The sequence below is a fragment of the Acomys minous genome (genome assembly GCF_964271855.1).
Source record: "Acomys minous genome assembly, chromosome: 16".
NCBI lineage: Eukaryota > Metazoa > Chordata > Mammalia > Rodentia > Muridae > Acomys > Acomys minous.
Genome location: NC_140498.1, coordinates 91,477,447 through 91,498,698, shown reverse-complemented (window position 1 = coordinate 91,498,698; position 21,252 = coordinate 91,477,447). Strand labels below are relative to the sequence as shown.

Here is a 21,252-nt window from a genome sequence, read left to right as displayed (position 1 = left end):
GGAGGGGCCATGAAGTCTGGGTACAAGGGCAATAAGGGTCAGTTACTCTGTGTCTGAGCGCTGTGACACACTGGCTCATGCAAAGATGGAAATAGGCACAAAAACCAGGAACGTTGAGGCTGGAGAGATAACTTAGAGGTTAAGAACACTCTCTGCTCTTCCAGAGGTCCTGAGTTCAATTCTGAGCAACCATGTGGTGACTTATAACCATCTATAATGAGATCTGGTGCCCTCTTCTGGTGGACAAGCATACATGCAGGCAGAACACTGTATACATAGTAAATAAATACATTTTTAAAAAATCAGCCAAGTGGTGGTGGTGCACACCTTTAATCCCAGCACTTGGGAAGCAGAGGCAGATAGATCACTGTGAGTTCGAGGCCAGCTTGGTCTACAAAGCGAGTCCAGGGCAGCCAAGGCTAACACAGAGAGACCCTGTCTCAAAACAAAAACAAAAACAAAAAAGACCAAGCTGGGCATGGTAGCACACGCCTTTAATCCAGCACTAATAAGGCAGAGGCAGGTGGATCGCTGTGAGTTTGAGGCCAGTTTGATCTACAAAGTGAGTCTAGGACAGCCAAGGCTACACAGAGAAACCCTGTCTTGAAAAACAAACAAACAAACAAACAAACAGGAACATTGTCAGGCCCCACCCCCACCCAAACACCCTCCCGTGGGTAAGTTTTTCCTTCCCGCCCACCTGTTTTGCCTTAGAACCAGCCAATTTCTCCTCCCTGCTCTGCTTGCCTTGCCATGCCAAGGGTTTTCTGACTGAACTTGAATGAGTTCTCAGGATGATTTACCGGCAGTGCCGATGCCAGCTCTGCACATTTCAGTTAGGTTGGTGTCAAATCCAGGCCCAGAAGATGTAAGGTGACAATCTAAGGGCAGGTACTCAGGTCATGCAGGTGAGCTAGGAGAGTGTCACACGGTTATACTCAAGAGGCCATGGCGGCATGCCCGTGATCTCAACATGTGCCCAGGCTGATCTTGAAGGGATGATCCTCCTGCCTCCGCTTACCTAGTGCTGGTGTTCTGGGACTGTGCAGTCATCATGCTAGGCTCTGGAGGTAAGAGCATCAATAGTTCAAGGCCAGCCTCCTTGACTACATGAGAGCCTGTCTCAAACAACAACACAAAGTTTAAGTTTTATAATTTTTTTCTATTTTGCTTTCTGACTTTTTTAATGGATACATTAAAACACATACACATTGGTTTGATTTGAGCCTCTCTCTGTTCTTTGTTGTCTGTTGAGTTTAAGAGATGATGCTGTCAACACGCTAGCAGTGGATGGGGTCCTTCATGGTGTAGACGTTTTTAGATCTCTACGCTCTGGTGTGTGTGTGTGTGCGTTTAATCAGTCCTGTTGTTCATTTCATTTTCAGAATGCATCCTCTTATGAGCAATTCTGTTTGTTGGTTTGTTTATAAGAAAAACTCTGACGGGTTGCATTACCCAGTCTGTCAGGCCTAAAACAGTGGCAGCTGTGAGACGGAAGCAATGACTCAGCCGTTCAGAGCCCTAGATGCTCCCTCAAGGACCTGGTTCAGTTCCCAGCGCCCACATGACAGCTCACAAACATCTGTAACTCCAGTTTCAGGGGATCCAGTGGCCTCTTTTGGGCTCTGTAGGCATCACACACACATGTGATACACACACATACAATGTGCAGCCAAAACACACATACCCTGCCCCGCAAACAACATAAGTTGTAATTGTTCATACATATAAAACAAAAATAAATGCATAGTTTATATTTGGCTGGGAGATGGCCCAGTGGTAAGAGCACTTGCTGCCCAAGTGTGAGGACCCAAGTTCGGATCCCAGCACCTTCGTGAAAAGCAGGGCAGGGCTTCATGAACCTGTAACCTCAGAGACAGGGTGGACACTGAGGCTTGCTGGCCACCAGCCTATCTCCACCTTTAGTGAAAGGCTCTGTCTCAAAGGAATAAGACAGGAAGTAGTGGAGCAAGATAGCCAACATCCTCCACCAACCTCCACACATGTACTCACAAGCATGTGCACTTGTCCACACACATATCACACACACAGAGAGAAATGTTGACATGCAAAATAATGGGTTTTTAAGTAATGAGGATTTTGTGTGGCACTGTTCCTGTGAAGATAAAAACAGCAGGCTACACACTGCAGATAGGGATCTGAAGACAGACCAAAGCCCAACTTAAGGAACCATGAGTTTTACTGAGGTTACTTACTGGAGCAGAAAAGCTAACTCAAGGACAGCTGCTTCACCAAAGCCCACCCCGGCACAGGTGACAGCTCACAAAGCTGGACACCTGGAGCCCACTGCACAGCCTGCAGGCAGCTCTACGGGCTGGAGAGTGTCCTTTCCAGGTGCCTCACTCAGCTGCTCTGAGAGTAATCCTCGGGAGCCTTTACTGTTTATAAATGCTTGGGGAGGGGAAGTCTAGTGAATCCAGTCAGTTTCTGGGACTTCCTGAAACCCTTGAGTTGTCTTCTTCCTGAGTTTAAAGAGCTTCCTTGTAGGATTGTTTTACCTCTGTTTAGAACACACTGTTCTACCATTCTGGAAACACCCCAACACCCACACATCTTAATGAACTTGGAAGGCTTTAATCTAGGAGGAAAACAGGACCTGGTGCATGCTGGGAAAGTGGCCAGCTTTGTGCTCACTCCCGTTCCCTCCCTCCTTACACCCTGCCCTACAGGGAGCATCGATGTCCTAGGCATGACAGCACTCACAAGAGGGAAGGTGGAGCTTAGGCTGGACTGCGTACGGCCAGATCGCCGTGCAGTTTACAGCTCCACTGGCCAAGTGTGAACGGTCTGAATTGCACTGCTTGGACTGGTGAAAAATGTAACTGGCTGTGGTTTGGGTTTCTCTCTCTCTCTCTCTCTCTCTCTCTCTCTCTCTCTCTCTCTCTCTCTTTTTGTTCTGCATTTTTTTATAAGATTTTTTTCCAGCTTTGTTTGGGTTCTTTTTGACCGTGGGTAGTCCTAGAGGTCAAAGCTAGGGCCTCATCCCTGTAAAGCCAGCACTGTGCCAATGGAGCTGCACATCCGTGTGTGCAGAGAGACAGAGACAGAGACAGAGACAGAGACAGAGAGACAGAGACAGAGACAGAGACAGACAGAGAGAGAGACAGAGACAGAGACAGACAGAGACAGAGACAGAGAGAGCGCAAGAGGGCAAGTCCTCTGGGTGCAGTTTAAGTTTTCTTTCTCATCTCTTAGTTGAGTCTCTTCCCTAAGCTGTGGTGAGGCCATTTCTGTTTTCTGGTCTGTGGCCTCTGTAGGTCTGTTAGTTGTTGACTTTTCCTCACTAACTTATAATGAATCTTGCAAACGTCTTAGTTACTTTTACTTTAGAGTTCTTTCTTAAGTTAAAATGGCTTTAGCTGAAATTAAAGTAATTACGTCACTTTAACCACACCCTTTCCTCCCATAAGCATCTCCCAGGTTCCTTCCCTCAAGCTCCTTTCATGCCCCTCAGTCTCAAGTGTTGCAGTCAGGGTATCAATATGGCCTAGGACGCCAGTAACTGATACAATGAGACTGAAGTGTAATTCAAAGCTGCAAGCACTGAGCTGGGCAGAATCTAAACTGCTACTAATCTACTAGCAAACTAAAATAAACTACTCCAATCCTATGTCCTCATAACCTACTACATTCCAAGCAGTTGCCAATCTGATCCTCCCTGGCAGCTTTTTTCCACCTACTGCACTCTCAGAACTGTCAACTCCCGGCTCCTCCTCCTCTCCTGGAAGCCCCGCCTTCCACTTCCTGTCCTTCTGCCCAGCTGATTGGCTAAACAGCACTTTATTGACAACTGCTACATCCACTCAAGGCATTCCTCCACACTCAAGTTCATAGCCTATTATTATTATTATTATTATTATTATTATTATTATTATTATTATTATTATTAACTATCATCATTATTATTACATATATGTGCCTATATGTACATGTGTATGCACAAATATATAAAAATACAATCTGCCAAGTCCATTTTTGTCGGTAGTGTATAGTTTCAAGGCTGACCATTCTTCATTGGACAACTAATAATGGACTCACCGCTGGGAGGCGCTAAAATTCTCCTTTCAGCGGTCAACTGTTGCCTGTAGTTATTTCCCCGGGGGTAGGACTCCACAAAATTGTTCTCTCTTCCGCATTAGCACATCCACTGATGGTGCCATTTTTCTGTCTTGTTTGTGCAGCCTTTCCTAGGAGGGAATGGATCACACTTCCTGGTATCCTGGCTCTTACATTCTCTCTGCCCTCTCTTCCGTGGTGTTCCCTGAGCCACAGAGGTGGGAGCTGTGATAGATGCACATGTTGGGGCTCGGCGACCCCTAGCTTATGATCTCTGCACTGTGTCCAGTTTCAGCTTTCTGTGGCGGTCTCCATTTACTGTTAAAAGAAGCTTCTTTGATGAGGGGTGATAGCTACACTTATCTGTGGATCTAAGGACAAGATTTAGAATATAATAAGGAATTACAGTGGTCTAGGTAGTGATTCTTTTCTAAAGACTATGGCATTACTAGCCCCAGGGGTACGGCGGGGTTTCCAGTATGAGGCGTGACATCCTTCCTGTTGGGTAGGCCTTAAGTCCAACTAAACAGCTATCGGTTGCCACCAACACGTAAGTGCCACTTATCACACTATAAAAGTGTACTGTTGTGCCATGCTGGTGACTGTCAGCATTCATGGGTGTTATGGTTGGGCAGGACTGTTTATTTGTTCTCCCCCCTTGGCAGCTTTCATCATAATTTCTGGAACCGTGGAAGCTATACCACAGGAAAGATGCTCTCAGGTCAGATGCAGCTCAAATCATGATTCCTGTGTCCTAAGTACATGGCACCTGTCCTAAGTACAGGGCACTAGGGACCCACCCTCAACCCTTGAGAGTCAACCGAGGGCTACATATATAATCTATATTTTTTGGGGTGTCACTTACACTACCCTGACCAGTCATTTCAATAAAGGTGTATAGTGCCTGGTACTGGAGGTGCTGTAAGTGATCATGGGTACACTTCCACTCACAATAACATCAAAAAGATAATTTGGAATAAACCTAACCAAGATATGAAAGACCCCTACAATACAAATTTCAGATCTCAGGGCTGGAGGGGATGGCTCAGCAGTTAAGAGCACTGGCTGCTCTCCTAAAGGGCCAGGTTTGATGGCCAGCACCCACGTAGTGGCTCACAACAGCCCTTGACCCAATCCCCAAACATAAAGTAAATAAAGTATCCAGGCACGATGCTATTGGAGAGTCCTTCCTATGTACAAATGACGCAGAGGAAGAAATTAGGAAAACTACACCCTTCACGATAGCCACAAGCAATATGAAATATCTAGGAGTAACTCTAATCAAGCAAGTGAAGGACTTGTTTGAAAAAAACTTTAAATGTCTGAAGAAAGAGATTGAAGATGATATCAGAAGATGGAGGAACCTCCATTGTGCGTGGATTGGAAGAATTAACATAGTAAAAATGGCCATCTTACCAAAAGCAATTTACAGATTCAATGCAATCCCTATCAAAATACCTACAAAATATTTTGAAGGCATTGAAAGATCAATTCTCAACTTCATATGGAGAAACAAAAAGCCCAGAATAGCAAAAACAATCCTATACAATAAAAAGATCCTCCGGAGGAATCTCCATCCCCGATCTCAAGCTGTACTATAGAGCAACAGTAATTAAAACAGCATGGTACTAGCCGGGCGTGGTGGCGCATGCCTGTAATCCCAGCACTCAGGAGGCAGAGGCAGGTGGATTGCTGTGAGTTCGAGGCCAGCCTGGTCTACATAGTGAGTCCAGGACAGCCAAGGCTACACAGAGAAACCCTGTCTCAAAAAACCAAAAACAAACAAACAAATAAACAAAAACAAAAAAAACAGCATGGTACTGGCACAGCAATAGGCTGGTAGGTCAATAGAATCGAATCGAAGACCCAGAGATGAATCCACACACATTTGGCCACTTGATTTTTGACAAAGAAGCCAAATCTATTCAATGGGAAAAAAACGATAGCATCTTCAAGAAATGGTGCTGGTCTAACTGGATGTCTACATGTAGAAAAATGCAATTAGACCCATATTTGTCACCATGCACAAAACACAAGTCCAAGTGGATTAAAGACCTCAACATAAAACCCAGGGACATTAAATCGGTTAGAAGAAAAAAGTGGGGAAGAGCCTGGAACACATTGTCACAGGAGACAACTTCCTGAACAGAACACCATCAACCCAGGCCTTAAGGTCAACAATTAATAAATTGGACCTCATGAAGCTGAGAAGCTTTTGTAAGGCAGGAGACATTGTCAACAGAACAAAGCGACAGCCTACAGACTGGGAAAAGATCTTCACCAACCCCACATCTGACAAAAGTCTAATATCCTTTAGCATTCTTTGTGCTGAAGAGATTCTTGTGTGAATTTTGAAAGAGCGTGAGGTAGCCCACACTTTTCCTCCAGCTAGCTACCTACTTGTTCCTGAATATTTTTAAAATAACCCCGGGCGTGGAGACGCACGCCTTTAATCCCAGCACTCGGGAGGCAGAGGCGGGCGGATCGCTGTGAGTTCGAGGCCAGCTTGGTCTACAAAGTGAGTCCAGGACAGCCAAGGCTAACACAGAGAGACCCTGTCTCGAAAAACAAAAATAAAATAAAATAAAATAACCCTTCTGTCCTTATATTTTCTTCCTGACATTAAAACATTTTTATATTGAGTGGTTTAAATATGGAGCTAAGGTAAGAATTATTAAAATGTTTTAAAACCACAATGTGACATGGTAAACACTGGCAAAATAAAAAAGAACAAAGGCAACTGGAGGAAACGGGGGGGGGGGGGGGGCAGAAAATTAATTAATCTTTCTGTTTTTTCAGATAAAAATATAGTTTTTTGATAAAGGTAACTCAGGTCTCTTAAGCCTTTTATGATATTTTCTCTTTTATTTTTGAAATATTTTACTGTATACATATATATTTTTAAGAGAGTATATGTGCATGTGTACGCATACATTTGCTCATGAGCTTGCATCCCCCAACACATCTGTCACTTGCTGTCAGTCCTTCCAGTGTGGGTCCCAGGGATCACACTCAGGTCATCATCAGTCTAGTGGCAAGCACGTTTACCCGTTGAGTCTCTTTAGTGTAATTAAATTTATTTACTTATTTTTATTTGTTTGTTTTGTTTTGTAGCTCACATCTGTACCCAGGTTGTTCTGTACTTTTTAATGTTTGAAATTAAAATATAATTACATCATTTCTCCTTTCCCTTTCCTCCTTCCAACTGTCACATACCTACCCAACTTTCTCTCAAATTCATGGTAGTCCTTATTTTTTGTTTGTTTGCTTGTTTTTCAAGACAGGGTTTCTCTGTATAGCCTTGGCTGTCCTGGACTCAACTTTGTAGGCTAAACTCAAACTCACAGAGATCCTCCTGCCTCTGCCTCCCTGAGTGCTGGGATTACAGGCATGTGCCACTGCATCCAGCCAGGTGGTTCTTAATTTTAAAAAGAGGTTTAGGAATAGATAACTCTGTCAGGAAAAAAGAAAGAAAGAAAGAAAGAAAGAAACAAACAAAGAAAGAAAGAAAAATTAGAACAAGATTAAGCAATTATTTTTATTTTACTTTCTTCTAATTCTGTTAAATACTAATACAGCTTCAATTGTATAGATTATACTTAAATTAGAATATGTGGTAAGGTTCCTTTTTGAGATTATTTCTCTTTTGGTTTTTTGAGACAGGCTTTCTCTGTGTAGCCTGGGCTGTCCTGGACTCACTTTGTAAAGCAGGCTGACCCAGAATGCATATTGATCCTCCTGCCTCTGCCTCCCGAGTGCTGGGATTAAAGGTGTGCGCCACCATGCCTGGCCTTTGAAATTATTTCTTGAAAGCCATTTTCTTGGGAAGGGGTGTTGATGAGATTTAAATTGACACCCCATAATTTTACAGTGTTGTTTATGGATGATGAGATTTGGAAATCACTTCTTTATTTCCCTTTAAGTGTTTTTGTATATTATTTGAATCTTTAAACAATAAGGTTATTATCTTGTTGTTGTTTGAGACAGGGTCTTGCTATGTAGCTTTACCTAGCCAGAGACTCACTATGTAGACCAGGCTGGTTGTAAACTCAGAGATCTTCCTGCCTCTGCCTCTCAATACCAGGATGACAAGCATGAACCACCCCTGGTTTACAAATCATTCTCTTAAAGGGGTCTGGACCTTTTGATTGCAAGAGCGTGGAAACCAACAAGGGTCTAGAAGTGCAGGCAAAGAATTTGAGCAGAGCATAGGTGTGGCAGCTGCAGGACCAGAGCTAGCATCCTCTAGAATGTGATGTGCACTGGATAGGAGGGGAAGCAAGAAGGACCAGGTCTGGAAGAAAAGCAGGAGCCTGGTGCAACAGGCTTTACCCGGTAGACAGAGACTTATTTCAGGTGTAGAGTACTTCCACGTTTCAGAAGATGTACTCAGGTGAGAGCCACAGCATCTCATAGCGTGAAGTCAAGAGTGTGGTGGACAGAGGGATCAACCACAACCGAAGTACCAACAGCAGCCCAGGATGGAGGGCAGTGCTTGCCCCTCCTCAGAGACCCTGTACCTTTGCTCCTGTCTGTCCAGCTCTTTAGTGGGAGGCAGCCTCACGGGACCCCTGACCCCTGGTGGACTGAACAGCTGTCATGTTTTCTATCTAAATTGTATGGCCAGTAAGCAAGCTCATGCGGTATTCTTCACTGTATGTCTGAAGGAAAGAGAAAACGAAATTTGCACAAGTCTGTTTTCCGAAAGCTGGTGAGAGGGAGAGGGGAGGGTGAGGCAGACTGCGGCTGGGATGGGCTTCATCTCATCTCAGCTTTGGAAGGGACGAACCCATCTGCCATTACTAAAGGGTCTCATGGGGTTTTTTGTTTTTGTTTGTTTGTTTGCTGTTGTTGTTGTTGTTGTTGTTTTGGTTATTCAAGACAGGGTTTTGCTGTGTCCTTGAACTCACAGAGATCTGTTTGCCTCTGCTTCCCAAGTGTTGGGATTAAAGGCGTGTGCCACCACGCCTGGCTCTCATGATTTTTTTTTAAAAAAAAAGGGTTTTGTTTTATTTTATTTTATGTGTATGAGCAGTTGCCTGCATGTATATATGTGATTATGTTCATGCAGTTCCTACAGAGGACAGAAGAGGGCATCAGATTCTCTGGAACTGGAGTTAGAGGCAATTGCAAGCCATCATGTAGGTGTTGGGAACTGAACCCAGGTCCTCTGTAACAGCAGCCAGTGCTCCCAACCACTGTACCATCTCTCCAGCCCCAAGTTCTAACAATTTTTATTTCTTATATTATATTATATTATATTATATTATATTATATTATATTATATATATGATAAAGTAGATCTCAGGAGTTAGCATAGCTCCAGAGCAAAGGGGATAATTATTAACTGGTGTAAGCATTGCGGAAATCAGAGTGGGCCCTCCCAAGAGAATTTTAAAAAACATAAAACAGGACTGTATCTGATCCAGGATTCCATCCTTTGGGTTCATATCTGAAAGAAACGGAATTCACTATCTTGTAAAGATGTCTGCATCCTATAATTATTATAGCATTGCCCATAGCAGCCAACGTATGGAAACAAACCACATGTCCATCGTAGTTTCCGGCCTAGGAATAGACGTTCTAGCCAGGCGTGGTGCCCAACCCTTGGAATGTGGAGGCAGGGGAATCAGAGGGCAACATACTGAGTTCAAAGCCAGCCTGGGCCACATGAGACCCTGTCTCAATTAAAGGAGGGGAGAAGTGGGGAAAGGGAAAAAGCCTACGATATGTGCCAACGTGGATGACTCTAGAAGGCATTATACAAGTAAGATAAGTTAGAGATACAAAGAAAGGCTCAGACAACATTGCGTACATGTAGAATTCACACACTTTTTTTTTTTTTAAAAATCAAAGATACAAAAAAAAAGAGTAGAAAGATGGTTTGGGGGTGGAAATGAGATTTGGGACAGACAAGAAGACTAAGTAGGTAAAGGGGTTTGCCATCCTGCCTGAAGACCTGAATGTAATCCCCAGGGCCCACATGGAAGAAGGGCAGGACTGACCTCCTCAGGTTGTCCTCTGACCTTGACACTTGTGTGTGCATACACCTACAAATAAATATGTGAAATAGAATTGGGGAGGTTGAGGTACAGAGCCAAGGCTTGCACTTGTGCAATATGTTCAGTATTAAGGCCTAAGGTCTGACCTGAAGATTGTAGGTGTCTTGTAAAATTTGAAGACAGTGGTTTTTAAGCACCCTGGCTACACACTCGGGAAGGGAGATGATGGTCTGGTAACTGCCCAGTCTATAGTAATTACTTCACCATTTGTACCAAAGCATCACACTGTATACCATAAACATTCGTAACTAAAAAGAGAAAGGTTGTTTTGTTTTGTTTTGTTTTTCGAGGTCTCATGATGTAGCCCTGGCTGGCCTGAAACTCACTATGTGGACAAGGTTGTCTTCATATCCACAGAGACAGGGATCCTCTTGCCGCTGCCTCCCAAGCGCTGGAATTAGAATTGTGCACTGAGACGGGCGTGGTGGCGCACGCATTTAATCTCAGCACTCGGGAGGCAGAGGCAGGTGGATCGCTGTGAGTTCGAGGCCAGCCTGGTCTACAAAGTGAGTCCAGGACAGCCAAGGCTACACAGAGAAACCCTGTCTCAAAAAACAAAAACAAAAACAAACAAAAAATTAATTGTGCACTGCCTTGCTTAGCAAAACAAAATACAAATTCCCATGGAGTATGTAGAATAGAGGTTCTCAGCCTGTAAGCCACAGCCCCTTTGCGGGTCACATATCAGATACCCTGAATATCATATATTTACATTATGATTTATAACAGTAACAAAAGTACAGTTGCAAAGTAGCAGCAAAAATAATGTTGTGGTTGGGGCTGTATTAAAGGGTCGGAGCATTAGGAGGGTTGAGAGCCATTGCTCTAGAGTCTGCAAAGTGGGACCTGGGACAGGAAGTAGAAGCATTATTATCTCTTTGTAAGGGGAGCCACCATGAGGGACACCAGTGTCAAGATCACCTTTATTTCAAAGGTCCCCAAACCTGTTCGCCCTTCCCTGCCTGCTGACATGCATCGCACCTAAAGGTAACCTTTGCTCACACCAGTTCTTCCTCCCCTGTTCAGCACGACTTCATTCGGAGGGAGCGGCCACCGCGGGTTCTCATCGACCTCATCCAGAGGACAAAGGATGCTGTCCGAGAGCTGGACAACCTGCAGTACAGAAAGATGAAGAAGATCCTCTTCCAAGAGGCCCGGAACGGACCTTTGAACGAGTCCCAAGAGGAAGAAGAAGTAGGTCCTCCTTACCTTAGCTTCTGTGAGAAACTTCCAGACTTGGGCAACCATTTAGGAGGATGCAGAAGTAATTGGTGCTACCTCTCCTAAGAGATGCCCAGGGCAACAGAGACATAAATGCAGCAACTCTACCTTAAGGCAGAATGTGAAAAGTTCCCCCAGTACTGGGGGGAGCCAGGGCCGCAACAGTGGTGAGTGGGGTGGGTATCATAAGTTGGAGTTGGGCATTTGTGAATGGGCATAGCACAGTTTTTAATATATTTTTAGTTCTAGAATTGCACATGTGCATACAAAGCCTTTCAGTCACATTTAGCCCCTGCTCCCCTCCGGCTCTTCTAAGACCACCCCACCCAGCCTCCCCTAGCCTCCCAATTTCACAGCTCCTTTTTAACCCACTGAGTCCAGTCAGTGCTGCCCATGTGCATGTGAGTATGAGGTGATCTGGCACTTGTCAGACTACCAGGGACCACACCCGTGAAGAAAACCCTACACTAGCCCCTAGTAGCTCTCAGCCAAAGCTGAGGCTGTGCTCCTCCCTTACCCGGGGCTTGGCACATTTTAGACCCAGGAAAGTGCCCTCCTTCAGGAGGATGGTCCTGGCTGCAGAGCTTAAGTGGCCTGGGATGGTAAGGGCAGTGTTTCTGGGAATAGTAAATGGGGCTTGCTAACATGTGGCTCTCCCTGAGAGAGTGATGTAATTGATCCTGTGTGGCCTGAAAGCGTGTCAGCCTCAGGGAGAGGCTGGGCATGGCAGTGCATGCCTGCTGTCTCTGCCCTTTAAGGCTGAGGCAGGAGGATTGTGGATTTGAGGCCAGCTTGGGCCACAGAGTAAGAACCTGTCTCAAACAAGCAAAGAGTCAGCATGGGTTTGAGGTTACCTCAGTGTGGGGCCTGTGTCCCCAGAACTGCTTCTCTCTAGTCGGTGTACACATGATGGTTTTCAAAAGGAAGATGGCTTCCTGGCCTCTCATTTAGCTAAAGAAACTGGACAAGGGTCAGCTGGATGGCTCAGCCAGAAAAGGTGCCTGAGACCTCCAGGGCCCACGTGGTGGAGGGAGAGAACCAATGACTGCAAGTTATCCTCTGACCGCTCCCAAGCCCACCATGGCACATGTTCTGTGGCATGTGCACACACACACACACACACACACACACACACACACACACACGGGGGAGGGGGGAGAGAAAGAGAGCGAGAGAGAGAGTAAATTTTAGAAAAATAAATAAGAAGAAAGAGTGAATATTATTTTTCAACTTTAATGAAACAAAAGTATTTTATCAATAATAAGATTCAAAAATAGGAGCTAGACTATAGAAATCTCTTGATTGGTATACACAGTTGGTATCCTTTAATTGAGATAATGAATGCATTAAAATATAGTATGTTGGCAGTGGGTATGGAAACACACATCTTTAGTCCCAGTACTAGGGAAGCAGAAGCAGAGTGACTCTGTGAATTCAAGGCCATCCTGGCCTATAGACCAACTGCCAGGACAGCCCTGGTGACATAACTGAGGCCCTGTCTTTGAAACATGAAAAAAGAAAAAGTAGTGTATTGTCTACCATTTTTATACTACTGAGTGACTGCTTGTGTTCTCAACCTACTAAGCTCATTTGTGTATAGTAGGGCTTGAAAACAGAGTTTATCTGTAACTAAATTGACTCAGTGGCATCGTTAAATCTTGTGGAGAAGATCCTAACAGACTTCGTAAATGAGATCGCAGAGGTAAGCATGACAGAATCGCTTAAGGCAGGCAGAGCCTAACTACCTACCTCGGATGGTAGAATTCCTATCCCTGCCTCGTATGAACCTGCGGAGGGTGTACAGCTTGTCCCCTCTAAAGGCCCCATCCACTCCACTCCAGTTTCAGGTGACAACTGCGAGTATTGTAGAGATCATCACTTTGGTAGCCAGCAGTGTCTCTCTGGAGGACCATGGTATCCCCCAAAGAGCCCTCCCAAGTCTGGACTCATGACACTCACAGGGCACAATCCCGTGGTATCATGGTCCTGTGTAGCAGTGGAAAGCTCTGGCATGGTAGCGTATCCAGAGTGGCCCTGGGGGAGGAATCAAAGTAAGTGAGATGTCTGATGGTGGTAGATTGTCCCCCAAAGATCCTCCATGAGAGATACGAGTGAGGACCTGATAAGTCAAAGCTGTGCAAGTGCAGGGCCTGAGTTCCATCACCAGAGCGCATGGCTTGTAATCCTAGCTCTGGGCAAGCAAAGACAGGAACATCCCTGGAGTTCATAGGCCAGCCAGTCTCGCCTACTTGGTGGGCTCCCGCCACTGAGAGACCATGTCTCAAAACTCAAGGTGAATGGCTCTTTATAAGGAACAACACTCAGGGTTGAGCTCTGTGCACTATGCATGTACACACACACACACACACAGAGAGAGAGAGAGAGAGAGAGAGAGAGAGAGAGAGAGAGAGAGAGAGAGAGAGAGAGAGAGAGAGAGAAAAGCAATTTGTCACTGCAGAAGTGAGTCCTCAAGTGGCCCAGTCAGTGGGTCAGCTGTGGACCTCCCAGGTATTATGGGGTTTTGTTTGTTTGTTTGTTTGAGCCCACTGCCCATTTCTTACAGGACAGTGAGCACAGCAGCAACCTGAGCAGAGAGGTAGACAGCCTGGGCAGCATCCAGTCCATCCCCAGCGTGTCGGTGAGCACGGGCAGCCGGAGCAGCAGCGTGAACAGCATGCAGGAGGTCATGGACGAGAGCGGTCCTGAGCTCATCATGATGCAGGAGGATGAAGGCACAGTAAACTCCAATTCCTCCTCCATGGTACACAAGAAGGTGAGCATCCTGGGGCCCTTACCAGCCAGGCTTGGGTGGTCAAAGCAAAGGCAGCTCGGGACATGCTGCCTTCAGGAGGCTGGGTTTCTTCTTAGCAGCCAGAGCATCAGGAGGATGTCTTAGGATGAACCAGCATAAGACCGTGCTGGTCACACTTGATCTATTGCTTTACCCTCTCTGGTTGCTCTGATGGCTGACCCCGTCCAGCAGAATGGTAAAGAAGTCCCGGTGGGGCACGGCGGCACATGTCTAGGATCCCAGCCCATGGAAGGCCAAGGGGGGAAGGATTGCCACAAGTTCAAGGCTGCCCTGGGTTACGTCATGAACAGTAAGACAGCCTGTAAAATCCTGTCTCAAAAGGGGTGGGGGGACGAACAAAAAGAGGCTGGAGAGGTGGCTCAGCGGTTAAAGCACTGGTTGTTCTTCCAGAGGACCGGGGTTAAAGTTCAGTTCTCAGCACCCTCGTGGCAGCTAACAACTGCTACTGTAACTCCAGTCCGGTGGCTCTGACAGCCTCTTCTGACCTCCTCAGATGCACAATGCATAGATATATATGCAGATAACAAAACGCTCACACACATGAATTATTAAATAAAAATTTTGAAAAGAGGAAAGAAATCAGAGCATGGTGGCACACAGCTGAAACCCCAGCCATCAGGAGGCAATGAGAGGTGGATCTCTATAAGTCTGAGGCCAGCCTGGTCTACAAAGTGAGTCCAGGACAGCCAAGGCTACACAGAGAGACCCTGTCTCAAAAAAAAAAAAAAAAAAAGAAAGAAAGAAAGAAAGGGAGGAAGGAAGGAAAGAAAGAAGAAAGAGAAGAGAAGCCATCCCCAAGTCCTCCTGGACAGACACTGACTCATCCTCTGTAAGTGGTAACCTTCACACCTCAGGCATCAGAGCTTCCCGTGTGACTACGCAGAAGAACAGCCAGGCCTGGTGGTTCTGGTCTTTAATCCCTGAGACTCAAGAGCCTGAGGCAGGGGAATGGCAAGTTCAAAGCTTGCCAGAGCTACACAGGGAGTTCAAGATGAGCAGTTTATCAAGACCCTATCTCAAAATGAAAAGTCAAAGACAAGATAACAGCAGCTATACAGGAGGACTGAAGATGGAGCTCATTGGTAGCATCCATGCCTGTCATGGGCGGGTACCCCCGCACACACCCCGTTCAATCCCAAGCACCGGGGCCAGGGGTACTAAGTGTTTTGGAATCTACAGTCCTACATGTTTTAGGGGTGGTTTTCATTTTTCTCTGTGGTTTCTAGAATTTATTATTTATCCTTCTTCTAAGGCTAGCTCCCTGCCAGCTACCGGCATTTACAGATTTGCTTGTTGGTTTGTTTTGTGGGAAGGGTGCCCACATGTGTAGCACAGCACACATGCATAGGTGATCTCTTCCACCATGTGGGTTCCAGGGATGAGCTGAGGTCATTGGGCTTGGTGGCAGGCTAGCCTTCTCCTCTGCTAAGCCAGCCCATTAACTTCTGGCTCTTAATGAATGGTGCTCACTAAGGGGGCTTATTCTGTTTGCTTTCTGGTGCTGTGATAAACACCATGACCAACAGCAACACGAGGAGGAAAAGGGTTTATTTCACCTCACAACTCTCAGGTCACACTCCATCACCCAGGGAAGTCAGGGCGGGAGCCTGGAGGCAGGAACTGATGCAAGGACCATGGAGGGGTGCTGCTCACTGGCTTGCTCCTCCTGGCTTGCTCAGCCTGCTTCCTTAAAGCACTCAGGACTGGTACCAACCACACTGGGCGGGGCCCTAACACATCAATCATCATTCAAGAAGATGTGCCACAGGCTTACCCACAGGCCAATCTGACAGAGGCAGTTTGTCAGTTGAAGTTCCCTCTCCCAGATGACCCTAGCTTGTATCATGGTGACAGAAACCTAACCAGCAGAATGCTCAATTTATACAAACCTATCATAAGTTAAAAGTCCTTATGAGAAAAGTTAATGCTTACTTCAGTGCGATTGCTTTGACTTGAGGTAAACATCCCACAATATGAAATTATAAGGATCTCTTGTCATTTTTTTTAAGTATTTATTTTTATTTCATGTGTGTGAGTGTTAGTATATATGTCTACATGTACCGTGTGCATGCAGTGCCCATGGAGGCCGGAAGCTGGTGTCTAATCTGGAACTGGAGTTGTAAGTGGTTATGGGTGATGGGAACTGAACCAGGGTCCTCTGCAAAGTCAGCAAGGGCTCTTAGCCCCTGGTCCATCTCTTAAGCACCCCCAACCCCTTGCCTTTTTTTTTTTTTTTTTAAGTATCTGAGCCATTCGCATGTTGTGTTCTTATGAAATTTGCTCTAAGTAACAGGAAGGTTTGGTCGACCAGGGAATAGTGGAAGGTTTGCCCAGGATGACATTTTTAGGTGAAATGTCACAGACAAATGGAAACCATGGGAGATGGGAGTGAGTCTGAGAGCAGCAAGTACAAAGGCCCTGGGGCAGGAAGAGCTTTGCATTGCAAGGTACAGGGCAAACGGCAGAGAGGCTGAGGCCTGGAGGGTAGACAGGCAAGCGTAAGGAAATGGGTGATATGGGCAGATAGCGAAAGCCATTTGGCTCAATGCTAGCTGGCCTCTTTGGGTTATAGGCAAATGGTCGGGTATCAGAGTGTAGAAAAGGAAGTTTTGGGTCAAGAAGGTGGTTCAGTGGGAAAAGGTGTTTGCCAGACCTGATGACCTGAGTTCAATCCCCGTGATAGGAGAGGCCCCACTCTGCGGTGTTGTCTTCTGCCTATGCGCTGTGGCATGCGTGTACTCATAGAGGGCCAGGGGAGGCATAAAATAAATAAAAATGTAAAAAATAAAACAAAAGAAGGCGGGGCTGGAGAGATGGCTCAAAGGTTAAGAGCACTGTCTGCTCTTTCAAAGGTCTTGAGTTCAATTCTCAGCAACCACATGATGGCTCACAACCATCTATAATGAGATCTGGTGCCCTCTTCTGGCCTGCAGGTGTACATGCAGGCAGAACATTGTACACATGACATAAATACATCAATAAATCTTTAAAAAAAAAAAAAAACAAAAAAGAAGGCTTTCGTCTTCATGGGTGTTGACAGGTCTCAGCTGTTCCTTTGTGTCAGCTGTTGGGCCCCATGACCACAGAGAACCAAGGAGAGCAGTAGAGTGGACCTTCTGGACTGCCGGAGAGATAGCTCAGGGGCCCCCGCTGCACGAGGTGACAAGGGCTCCACCAGAGAGTGGCTTCTCCAGCCTCTGCTTCCACAGCCCCGAGAGCAGCAGCCTCCCCAGCCATGCTACATCTGTTTCCCTGTCTCCCGGGGGGCGCGTGGAGGGGTGTGCAGCCCACCTGAGATGCCCCTCTAAGGGGGTCCAAGTGGTCCCCTCGCCACACAAATGGACAGCAGCCACACCACACCACATAGAGTGTCAGACGTTTGAGTGCCTGGTTACACTTTCCAGGAAGCAGAGACAAGACAGGATCTTCATTTTATGTTTATTTGTGTGTGTGTGTGCACATGTGCACACATGCATGTGCATGAATGCAACATGTGTATTCAGGTGCCCTCAGAGCCAAAAGAGGGCATCAGGGCCCCTGGAGCCAGAGTCACAGATATCTGTGAACTGAACCAAACCCAGGGAACAATAGGTGCTTTTAAAAAAAAATTTTTTTTTTAAATTTTGTGTGCATTGGTGTTTTGTCTGAGTGTGTGTGTGTATGTGTGTGTGTGTTTGTGACATTGTCAGATCTTAGCTCACAGACAGAGCTACCATGTGAGCTGGGATTTGAACCTGAGTCCTCTGAAAGAGCAGTCAGTACCCTTAACTGCTGAGCCATCTCTCCAGCCCCCAGTAAGTGCTCTTAACCACTCTCCAGCACCTGGGTGTTTTGTTTTCCTGTCCCGTGTTCCCCTGGGATGGTGGCTGTGAGAGGACGGACAAGTGGTCAAGCTGCTTCTTCCTGCTTGAGTCGTTAAATATGGGCAGCAAGAAAGGGTGTGCACCAGCAGCACTCCCTCACAGAGGGCTCGGCTCCCATGTAATACCACAAAGACCAAAGAAATCAAGGGTGTGATTTTATGTACCAGTCCCCAGTCTGCCAGGGTTATGTCCTCAGTCACAGAAAAGGCAGTAAACAAATTCTGTTCTAATCATTATCTCATTATTCTAATTGTCTTCTTTTTAGTATCTATCACTTCACTATACAAAATTATATTGGGGACCAGGTTTAATAGCAGAAGCCCAACATCCCTCTCCTATCCCAGACCCTGAGACCACAGGGTCACAGGTTCGAGTCCTGCCTGGCTGCACAGGCACCTCAAAAGACAACAAGGGCCCTGAGAGTGCTCAGTGGCCCAGAGCACTAGCTGCCCTTGCTGAGGACTAGCTCTGGCTCCCAGCACTCATGTGACACAGCTCACAGCCATCTGTCACTCCAGCACCAGGGGATCTGACTACCTCTTCTGGCCTTTAAGGGCACCTTCACATGCACGGTATGCACAAACTCATGCACGCGAACACATACGTAAAGAAAGTTTAAAAACAGTGAGACAGAGAGCTTAGGATGCAGCTCAGAAGTAGATGCCCGCCTTACATGTGCAAGGTCCTGGGTTCAAACCCCGCACCAGGAAAACAAAGTAAATAAGTAAATATGTAATTATATCTTATATTAGAGATAGTATAGTATAAATAAATATATAATTATAGTATTATGTTATATTATATATATATTATATATATTATTGTGTTATAACACGCTGTGTGTGTGTGTGTGTGTGTGTGTGTGTGTGAACCCAGGTCCAGGAAAGTAAACACCTTTTGGCTTCTGAGGACACCAACACACACATGCAGAGGCACACATAAAGAAAATATTTTTTTAATCTTTAAAACATACCCACAAATATAATACGTTAGTTTGTCTATTATCCCCTGAGCAGAACGTAAGATTTCCCCGGTACCTGGAAGGGTTTCTGGGACAGCATAGACTGAGTGAGTGGGTGACAGCAGATACTCAACGGGGTGATGATCAGGTCTGAGAAGCAGGCACCGGAGGGTTAGATACCTCCAGTGTTGCCTTGGAGTTTGTCTACTAACAAACAAGAGGGCAATTACATGCTTGACACCAGAACAGAGGAGTGGAGCCCTAGGACCAAGCTGACAGGGCCCACCGTGCTCCTCTCCCGGGCGCAAAACAGATTCCCACGCTACACCACACTTGGCCTTGGTCAGCAGGCCAAAGCCTGACCCGCCTGTCATCTTGGAAGATGACCCTCTTACAGGGCAGGTGACCATCTTATCAAACTCATGTTTAAAAAAAAATACCTGTACGTGCACTGGTTAGAGTTTCGTTATTTACACACGCACATGTTTCTGCATGTGTGCAAGTGATTCTCAGACTTAACATGAACCGTTAGAACCATGAACTCCAGCCTTCTTAACTGCCTATAACACCATCGAAAAACTCAACATTTAATAGGTGTTTGCTGATCAAGAGAATATTTGTGTCACTTCAAGTATTTTCTCATTTTCTTAGTATTCCCTGCCCTTGTGTTTTCTTAATCATTTTATCATGCAGAGTAGTGGATTTAGTTATGACACTTTCACCCATATGTATCACTGCTGTATTCTGTTCTTTTGTGTCCCGTGTAGAATCTAAATTTAAATTTGTGTATGTGTGTGTAGTATGTGCAGATCATGGGTCTGGGCTTTGTTTTTAGAGGTTTTGTTTTGTTTGGTTTGGTTTGGTTTGGTTGTTTGTTTTTTGTGGGTTTTTTGTTTTTGGTTTTTTGAGACAGGGTTTCTCTGTGTAGCCTTGATTGTCCTGGACTCACTTTGTAGACCAGGCTGGCCTCGAACTCACAGCAATCCTCCTGCCTCTGCCTCCCAAGTGCTGGGATTAAAGGTGCGCGCACCATGCCTGGCCAGGTCATAGGTCTGACCTCACTTCTGTGACATTTAATGTGTGTGTGCATGTGTGTCTGTGTGCGTGTACACACATGCACTGCACACTAAAAGCACATGTGTGGAGGTCTTTCCAACAACGATGTGGGGTAGAGCTCGGGTCATCAGGTTTAGCAGCAAGCACCTTTACCTGCCAAGCCATCTCACCAGCCCTGTTGCCTTCTTTGAAAAATCAAAGAACAGCTTTCTCCAATTCTGTGGCAGGAAGGAAAATCCTTGAGGGGTCAGGGTGTCCAAGGTGCATTTTGCTCCCGTGCCTTGTGGTCACTTGTGCTGTACAGAGGGCCGGGTTCTTTGCTGCTTCCCCTCGCATTCAGCAAAGAGCGAAGGAAGGAAGGATGGTGCGAGGAGCATCCTGCCGTCCCTGCTGTCCCATGCCGTTCTCGGCTTCTGCTCCTTGTTACCTTCCCTCGCTAGCTCTTCACTTCAGACCTTTGCTTCCCTTCCTGCTCCATCTAGCAGCCTCAGGTTGGGGTGACTAACCCCCCCCCCCACTTCAAGGGTCCTTTAATAACTGTGAAGTGAAGCCAGGAGTGGTGGCACACACCTTTAATGCCAGCACAGGGGTGGCAGAGGCAGGAGGAGCTCTGTGAATCTGAAGCCAGCCTGCCCTACAAAGTGAGTTCCAGGCCAGCCGGAGCTGCATAGAGAGACCCTGTCTCAAACAAAACAATGAAAGTGATGATTCCGTAATGAGCAAAGGACGGGCGGTGAGTTTGTTGCTTCCTCACCCACGGATGGGCCAGTGAGGGTGTCTGTACGAGGCTCCAGGCAGAGAAAAGCTGGCTTGGGTTTCACTCCTGTGGGGTGTGCCACGTGTGTCACCATTTCAGAACTTTCTTGAAGAACAGAACCACAGGCTTTGATGAAATACAACTATAAATTCTGTTAAATAACCCAAGAGAAAAGCGTGATATTCTCACAGTCTCCTTAGACCTCTCTCCTACCAGGTGCCTACTAAGTGCCTATTAAGTGCCAGGTTCCACTCCCAACATGCACCTGTAATCTCAGCAGTACAAGCAGAGACAGGAGAATTCCAATTTGCTGGCCAGCTCATCAAAGCTCCAAGTTCAGTGAGACACCCTGCCTCAAATTTGGAAACAGTGGAGTAAAATACCACGGTCGTCCTGTGGCTTCCACACATAATGACCCAGGCCAGGACATAAGTTTGTGCCTT

The 21,252-nt window shown here is 46.1% G+C and overlaps 1 protein-coding gene across 1 annotated transcript in view; it reads left to right on the top strand.

The window, feature by feature from the left end:
- Nucleotides 1-21,252, top strand: part of TAOK3 (TAO kinase 3) — a 168,514-nt gene that overhangs the window by 105,116 nt on the left and 42,146 nt on the right. The window contains 2 exon segments of the mRNA XM_084762174.1: nt 11,166-11,333; nt 13,924-14,133. Coding sequence (XP_084618300.1) covers nt 11,166-11,333; nt 13,924-14,133 — 378 coding nt within the window.